Source organism: Physeter macrocephalus, chromosome 2 (assembly GCF_002837175.3).
Source record: "Physeter macrocephalus isolate SW-GA chromosome 2, ASM283717v5, whole genome shotgun sequence".
In the NCBI taxonomy this organism is placed as follows: Eukaryota; Metazoa; Chordata; class Mammalia; order Artiodactyla; family Physeteridae; genus Physeter; species Physeter macrocephalus.
The window spans coordinates 76,434,400-76,443,089 of NC_041215.1; the positions used below are offsets into that span (position 1 = coordinate 76,434,400).

The 8,690-nt window shown below is 44.8% G+C and overlaps 1 protein-coding gene across 2 annotated transcripts in view; it reads left to right on the forward strand.

Moving 5' to 3' along the window:
• Positions 1-8,690, forward strand: part of GAD1 (glutamate decarboxylase 1) — a 41,601-nt gene that overhangs the window by 27,479 nt on the left and 5,432 nt on the right. For both annotated transcript variants that reach the window (XM_007106388.2, XM_055078892.1), the window contains 4 exons: positions 1,281-1,397; positions 2,604-2,668; positions 5,520-5,598; positions 6,819-6,968. In XM_007106388.2, the coding sequence (XP_007106450.1) occupies positions 1,281-1,397; positions 2,604-2,668; positions 5,520-5,598; positions 6,819-6,968 (411 nt within the window). The remainder of the gene's footprint in view (positions 1-1,280; positions 1,398-2,603; positions 2,669-5,519; positions 5,599-6,818; positions 6,969-8,690) is intronic.

Sequence of the window (8,690 nt, forward strand, 5' to 3'; positions counted from 1 at the left end):
TGCCAAATGACTAGTTTTTTTTTTGTTTTTTTTGTTTTTTTTTTTTGCGGTACGCGGGCCTCCCCCTGCTGTGGCCTCTCCCGCTGCCCCGGGACGCGCAGGCTCAGCGGCCATGGCTCACGGGCCCAGCCGCTCCGCGGCAAGTGGGATCCTCCCAGACCGGGGCGCGGCAAGTGGGATCCTCCCAGACCGGGGCGCGAACCCGGTTCCCCTGCACCGGCAGGGGGACGCGCAACCACTGCGCCACCAGGGAAGCCCCAAATGACTAGTTTGCCTACTACTTCAATAAATCCACTGTCCGCGTCTCATGAAGATGCAGCCTAATTGAGGTTTTCACTTGCTACTTGTTAGGTATAATCTCATTTTAACAAGTACCATTTAAGGTTAGGATTCTGTTTAGCAAATTGCTTGCATGCCCTGGCAGTTGGCCCATGATACTTGGTGAATCCAGCCTCAGTAAATTCTCTTAAACAGAAAAATCGCATAGAACAGATATATCCACGAGGCACTGCCAAGTTGCTGTCAGGCCGTTTACCAACCCATTGTTGTTTTGGTTACATTCTTGTACCTCCTTCTCTAACTATGGTTGTTTGCCGGGTCTCAGCAGAGGAGACAGATAGAAATGTCGCTAGGACTGAGCAAGGGGCAGAGGGGGCGCTCCTAGAACTCATAGATTTCCCCAACCCTGTCTGAGCTCTATTACTTCACTTTCTCATTTATTTCTTGTTCACACCAAAATTTTACTGTATCTACGCTTAGGGAAACGGTGTATAGACCTGTTTTCAATAACCAAACAATGCTTCAGTATTATTATTACATCAATACACTTAGAACAGCACAGCTTCTAAAATGTAGACTGTCCAGATGACAGTCAGATACCTGCCCATCACTCCACTTATTACTCTTTCCTGCTTTATTTGCCATAGAACTTATCACTACTAAACATGCTATTTATTTTGCTTATATAATTTTGTTGACTGTCAGTCACTCCCCACGAGAATGCAAACTCCACAAGGACAGAAATATTCGTCTTTTGTGCTCATTGCTGTATTCCCAGCATCCACAACAGGGCCTGGCACATGAAAGTCATCAAAAAAATTTGTTGAATAAATGAAGGAATGAGTGAATGAGCTAACAGAGAATAGTCCCAGATATAGTATCTGATAACACACCAGCTTAGCTGATCTCTGCTGGAAATAAATGCTACAGTAGTTCTTCTCCTTCATGTGGAAAGAAGGGAGGTCAGAAAAACTAATCAGCTTGTCCCTCTTACCTTATAGGGATACATTCCTCTGTATGTCAATGCAACTGCCGGCACAACTGTTTATGGCGCTTTTGATCCCATACAGGAGATTGCAGATATATGTGAGAAATACAACCTCTGGCTGCATGTCGATGTAAGTGCTGTAACTCAGAGTGGCCTGGTCCCGTTGGGGGGTGGAAGCAGCCCTGCTTTATAATTTACCTCCAGCTTCTCCCATTGCCTCTGTCCCCACTACATTTCTCTGGCCCCTAGCAGGCCATTCATGACAGGTGCACACCACACGCCTGTCCGTCCTCTGGGGCTCACCCAGTCCTTACTGGCCGATTGCTGTCATCTGTGACTTATCCTAGAATTTCGTCTCTATCACTTTCCGGAAAACTTTTGTCTGAACAAATGTCTAAGAGTGAAGGACAACTGATTTCAAAGGGAAAAGATGTAATATACAACATATAGAAAGTGGCCATGAGTCTGAATCTGGGCACTCAGCTATCTGCCTTCAGTCCAACCATCTATGACACTGTTCTTCCAAAAAAAAAAAAAAAAAAGGAAGGAAGGAGAAAGGAAGAAAAGAAGAAAGAAAGAAATGCATATCTGGTACATGTAGGAAAAATAAGGCAGTATATAGAAGGTGTTATCAATTAAGAGATTTAGTTCCAAATTTTCCTAGGAACATAAGAGGTACATTTTCACACGTGTGACTGGGTGTGTTTTTTCCTTTTTTTCTCTCCATTCTCTTATGGGTTTAACTTCTCACAACTAGACAGTGGGGTGATCTGCCCTGCTATTGGACAAATGATAACAAAGGCTGTTCTTGTGTCACATGGTGTCCCAAGATATTTGATCACCATGCATCAGGGGACGCATAAAAATGTCCTGCTATTGCAGGAGTGGCTGTGGGACCTCCAAGCCCACCAGGGCTGATGCCTTGTGAGTTTTTCAGGAGCCCTTAGAATTCTGCTCTGGGCAGAATCAGACGGCAGTCCCTAGTCCTTTGTGTCGCTCCTGGAGCTCCGCCCCTTGTCTCCTCAAGTGTCCCTGGCTTTCCAGAGCACTTTGGGCCTTGGGTCTCAGCGCCACAGGCTCAGCCGCTCTTTACCTGTATCACCTGCGCTGCGACTCTGACGTTAACCAGGAGGAACTTTTGAAGAAGTGATAAATGATGAATAAGCACAACTGCCCCTGGTGGAACAATCAGCGTGGGTTCCATTTGTCAGAGAAGCTTTCGTTTTTCACTGTTTACATTCTCGCTCATGTTTCGCTAGAGATGTGAAGTGCCCGGGTGCGGTGACACTCCTCAGTGCCCTGCTCTCTCTGGCTCTCTTTTTCTCTGTCCTCACAGGCTGCCTGGGGTGGCGGGCTGCTCATGTCTCAGAAGCACCGCCATAAACTCAGCGGCATAGAAAGGTAAGGGCTGAGCACAGGGCCTCCCTCAGTTCAGGCCATGCAACACGCTGTGCTGCCGAGTGCCTAATGTCCCTGCCCTGATTCCCAACGTCTTATTCACTCTAAGCTCACTTTTGTTCAGTAGGCACTTATTGAGCACTTATTGTATGCCAGGCACTGGGAGATCAAAGATGATGGATTTCCCAGTCAGATGAGTTCTCGCCCCAATTCACGATTTAGAAAGAGAAAAAGACAAGTATGCAGATAGTTACCACACCATGTGATATGCTCGACAATAGATGTGATCGCAAGGTGCCCGGATAGGAGAGAAGAGAGACTTACCAGTGTGGGGATATGGAGGCTAAATGGGAGTTTGTCAAGGGCACAGAAAGGGGCGCTGATTTATTTCATTCTTTTTTCTCACTAAGCTTACATTTCCCATTAAGCTGGGAAAAGGGTAAGACACTCCGCTTATCTAACTTGTCTCATAAACAAAGAGATGTTTCATCTGCCAAGCCAGGCTATTTTAGACAGCGTAGTTGGAGGCCTTTCTGAGGAGGAGGCGTTTCAGCAGATACTAGGATAAAGGGAGAGAGGAAGCATACAAGGAAGGGCAAGGAAGAGTGTTCCAGGCGGTGGGAAGGGCAAATGCAAAGACCCTGAGGTAGGACTGTTCTTGGCAAGTTGGAGGAAGGGCTGTCACAGAGACCATTGTGGTTGGAGCAAAGTGAGAGCAGTAAGGGCAGACTGAGGGTGGAGAAGTAGACGAGGAGCAGGCATCAGGGAAAGCGCTCCAGTGGCTTGAGTGTTTGTTACCTCTCCTGTGCCTCTTCCCTTGCATTTCAGTTTTGAAAGGCCGGTATCGAAGCTAGTGAGACTGACTCGTTGAAGCATAGTTATAGGACCCTTAACTTGGAGGACAAGATCTTAAATGTGGATGAGCCAGTCCAGCTGTACTTTAGATTTCTCGGGCAATTTCCATTTTCCATCTTTGAGTCAAGGAAAACTTGACACATTTTGCACTAGACTTTTTCTTTTCTAACATTTTAAAGTACATATGTCTTCTGAAGGAAATTGAATCCACGTCATGTCTTATTGCTTTCCACCTGTAGCACCAAAGAATCATTTACTTCAGACCTTTAGCACAATCAAAAAACATTTAAGACATTTTGTGAGATCTACGTATAACTGGTTTTTTTTAACTTATTTATTTATTTATTTTATTTTTTTGTCTGCGTTGGGTCTTCGTTGCGGTGTGCGGGCTTCTCATTGCAGTGGCTTCTCTTGTTGCGGAGCACGGGCTCTAAGCGCACGGGCTTCAGTAGCTGTGGCACGCAGGCTTCAGTAGTTGTGGCTCACGGGCTCTAGACCACAGACTCAGTAGTTGTGGCGCACGGGCTTAGTTGCTCCGCGGCATGTGGGATCTTCCTGGACCAGGGATTGAACTCGTGTCCCCTGCATTGGCAGGCAGATTCTTAATCACTGCGCCACCAGGGAAGTCCGACACTGATGTTTTTTAATGAGATAAACATTTAGTCAACTTTTCTTAGAACTTTTCACAGTCTCTTTCATAAAGGTTTTCTTTATTATGCACATGGGGGAAAGTACATCAAGCCTTTCTTTCTTCTCCTTGAGATACAATGTACGCCTGTGGTCATGTATACACTAAATTATTTTCCCTCTTATGCACCTAAGCAAGATGAAGAGGTTAAAAATTCGCAGCAGGAATTTAGCTCCAGGGAGAGCAGAGGCAGTATAATTCCAAGCCAATTGCTGTGTCTGGGGAAAACATCCTTCACAGGTATTAAAGCATAGAGCCCAGCTGTGGGCTAGGCCATTGGAGAGAAGCTACCTAAGCTTTAATCATCATACACTGCACGTAGTCGTTTCCGTAATGTCCTAGCTAGTGTGCTCCTTAACCATTTAATTGTGTCTGACGGAGTGTTGTGGTTGCTAGGAGACCATGCTTGTTAAGCTATCATTGCAGCCTAAACAGGCAAGATTATGTTTATTTAGCATTTAAACAATGCTGCTAAGTAGCCAAAGTCTAGAATTGTCCAACTGATCCTTGCTTTTATGTGTCAATCTTCATACTACCTTATAAGCAGGTAGGTCAGCGTCACCAGTCCAATTTATTAGTAAGAATGGGAAGGCAGAAAGAAGCTGAGTCTGTAGCCTAGACAGAGGCAGTCTAGTGGAGAGGATATGAACACTGGCTCAACAGTTAGACTCCCTGAACTTGAATCTTGGCTCCAGCGCTTCCCAACTGTGTGACTTTGGGTGATGTATTGAACCCTTTTGTGCCTCAGTCTCTCCATCTAAAATAGGGGTGATAATAGTCCCTATATGATAGGATTGTTGTGAGAATTAAGTATTCAAGCATGGTTATTAGCATTGTATATTTACTAACTCATTTTATCCTTTATTCAATTCCTTGAGGCAGATACTGTTCTCCCCACTTTACGGACAGGAAAACTGAGGCTCAAAGGAGTTATGTAACTTGCCCAAACTAGCAAATGTCGGAGCCAGGTTTCAGACTTGGGTACTCTGGCTCCAAAGCTTGAGCTCTTAACCATGACACCACACTGATAAAATGCCTGTAACACTCTTAGAACAATAGGATACATAATAAATGCTGCTCGTAAATGTTAGGTAGTATTAATAACAGTTATTTAGAAGAGGCAGTCTGCCACTTAGTACTCTGAGACTGCCTGCAAAATATTTGTTTGCCACTTGATTAGTCAATTTAGGGGACGAGGTGTCGAAAACTTGTCTTGACTTGAGTTGCGGTGGGTGATGTTTTCCTCAAGAGGACGATTGCCTCTTGCTGACTCCTGCACCTCCTCCTCAGAGCATCACGTGTTTCTTTCAGGGCCAACTCAGTCACCTGGAATCCTCACAAGATGATGGGCGTGCTGTTGCAGTGCTCCGCCATCCTGGTCAAGGAAAAGGTCTGCCCTTCCCCCAAAGATGAGCTGGTGGCCTGCACACCCTTTAGAAGGCACAAAAAGAGAAAAGCATGGGGTCTTTTTACAGTACTGGCTGAGGCACTCACAAGATTGACAGCCCCACTGGGCCTGCCATGGCTGTTCTTTCCCACCTGCATATGTTAACCTTCGGCTAACCCAGCATATCCTCTTGGCTCTTGTTCTGAACTGTCCTTCTTCCTTGTTCAGCCCACAGGGCCCTGCCAGTGATAGAAACTACAAGGGCATTGTTTCATTTCACATTCCTTCGTGTTTGTTCAAACAAAAGTGAGAGTGATTGGGTAGGCTGCCAGCTCTCACCTCAGTGAGGACAAAAAGTGGCCACTGGAACATACTTTTAGTTCTTAGCATGAGTTTGTGGTCCCAAGAGCTGAAACAAGTTATTTGGAACCACAACTACAAATGTCAACTTAGGGCAACAAGGAATGTTGACCAAAAAGCTTCTGTAAATGGCGATAGTTGTGTAACTTGCCCAAATTAGCAAACGTCAGCCAGATTTCAGACTTGGGTACTCTGGCTCCAAAGCTTGAGCTCTTAACCATGTCAGTAAGGCACTTAGAACAATAGGTAGTGTATTCTCTTCCTAAGAATCTCATAGGACCCTGCCCTGGAGGGCCTTGTTCCTCCAGTAAAATTGTGGCACACTGAGGCGTCCCCGAAAGCCTGTCACCAGCCTGTGGGGGCCAGTACCTGTACACGCTTTTACACTCCACTCCTAAGTAAAGTGCCTGTTAACTTCATAGGAGCTCACGGAAAGGATTGGAACACTTTTTAGGGGGTGCTTTGGTGGAGGAAAATTCTTCCATGCATGAAACTGTCCCACCCTCTACAGGAAGTTTATATCCCCAACCCCTGCTGACTGAATGCCGTAGCACTTCCAGTCTGTGAAATAACCCAAAACACCCATGCACATTTCCAGATGCTCCTTAGAGGGACAGTAAGGTCGGCCCTTGTTGTTGGCATCTGAGACAAAAGATCGTTTTCCAATCAGAGTGATAGAGGAGAAGGGGCAAAGGTTTTTCTAAGGGTGGTTTTGGAGAAGGACATCAGAACAAGTGCACAGCCTCATGAGACATTAGAAGAAAGATTGTATGTGACCCTAAGTCCGGCCTGCCATGTTTCAAAACCATCCACACCTCTGCCCTGTGAATACAGATGCACTCCTGTCTTGATTTCCATGACAGGGTATCCTCCAAGGATGCAACCAGATGTGTGCGGGGTACCTCTTCCAGCCAGACAAGCAGTATGACGTCTCCTACGACACTGGGGATAAAGCCATTCAGTGTGGCCGCCATGTGGACATCTTCAAGTTCTGGCTGATGTGGAAAGCAAAGGTACGAAGGAGGGCATTCAGGAAATAGAGCAGAAATGTAATGTGCACAGGCTAGCTGGCAAAAGAGAGGCAAAGATATATCCCAGATAATTCATTATGTGCAAAATCAATATCCAGATAATTAACTGTATTTTCTTTGCAAATGAAATTACTTTATCCCTTATGTCAAATTCTCCCTCCTTCCATTCAGTCTCCTCAGTTTGAATTAGCATGACTTTTATTATAATTTTCTCTTATAAGCACTAAAAATTTTGCCAAGATAAGGACTTCCACAGCAGTCCTTAGGGATGCTGAAATTATTTAGTGCAGATGTAGAGAAAGAGATAAAGATAAAATTACTACATTATTCTGTGCAGAACCCTGAGTTCCTTTATGTGGCCTCAGATCATGGGATATATATGACAGTTTTAAGTTCTATTTAAATAATGGCTTTCCCATTATTTGTACTTCTATACTCTCTTCTAGAAAATGCATACTTTATTCTAAGAAATCCTAGACTGAGGCATGCTATGTCTGCATTCATCCGTCTTTCAGGTTGCATTTCTGTGTCTAGAAAAAAAAAGAAAACTACTGGAATTTCCTCCAATGGGGGTGAGGGAGAGGAATACCATGGGACTATTTATTTCAAAAGTATTTGTATGCAATCAAGTAAGGGCAATTTTTATTTCACAGCTTTATATGGCAACCATCGTTTTATTTTTCTACCGTTAAAGTAATTTTAATAAACTTCCAAATATAAGATCGGGTCACCTAACACCAAAACAAAAAAGGGTTTCCAGCCAAACATCTAGTCCAATGTTTTTTCTGTTAGAAGAATTTGATGGATTATTAGTTTTTTGCCTTATTATTTTGTTTTAATTTAGAAATAGTCTGAATTTGATTTCTACCACAAAGTAATCATAGGTATTTTAAGCATATAAATAGCCATAAATTGCAACAAGAGAAAGAGCCCTATCATTCAGAAATACGATAACCACATGGCCTGTCTCAGTAATTTGTGCCTTGGTTTTGCCTGACAGTAACCGCTTGAACAGTCTGCTGGAAGTTTAACTCAAAGAGTACTGGTTACCGAGGTGGGACCTGGTGCGGGCTTCCTTCCCAAGAAGAAAGTGGACTGGCCCAAGCACTGCTCAGCGGCAACTGCTGCTTTGCCAGTGTTGGACTTGGCCCAGACACATTAGCAGCCCACAAGCCTCGTGCATCTGCTCTCCTTGTTAACACCGACCCACTCAACACCCCCCATGCTGCTGTTACTAATCAGCCATGCTGGCTTTGGAAACTCACGCTCAATCAGTTTGTCAATAGATGGAGCTACTGCCATCTCAGGGCACATCCTGAGACCAGTGCTTCTCCATCTGCCTGCCTGCCTCTCACTAAAAAGGGGTAATACCATGTTACGTGGAAGGTAGCCTGCCTGGGAGTGAGGGGGACGTGTTTGGCCAGGACTTCCTGCCGTGGAAGGTGGGTTCTAAAGTAGTATTTCTCCAACTATCTGTGGCGAAGAACCAGCTGGGGTTTTTTAACCTCTCCTAGACCAGTACAATAAATTGGTCTTCATTAAATTCATTTATTGTACACTACAATAAATGAATTGCTAGAAAGGTGAAATAAAAAGCCATACAAAGTATGAACACCGGTTTTAAAAATGCAATTCAGGGGCTCCCCTGGTGGCGCAGTGGTTGAGAATCCACCTGCCGATGCAGGGGACACGGGTTCGTGCCCC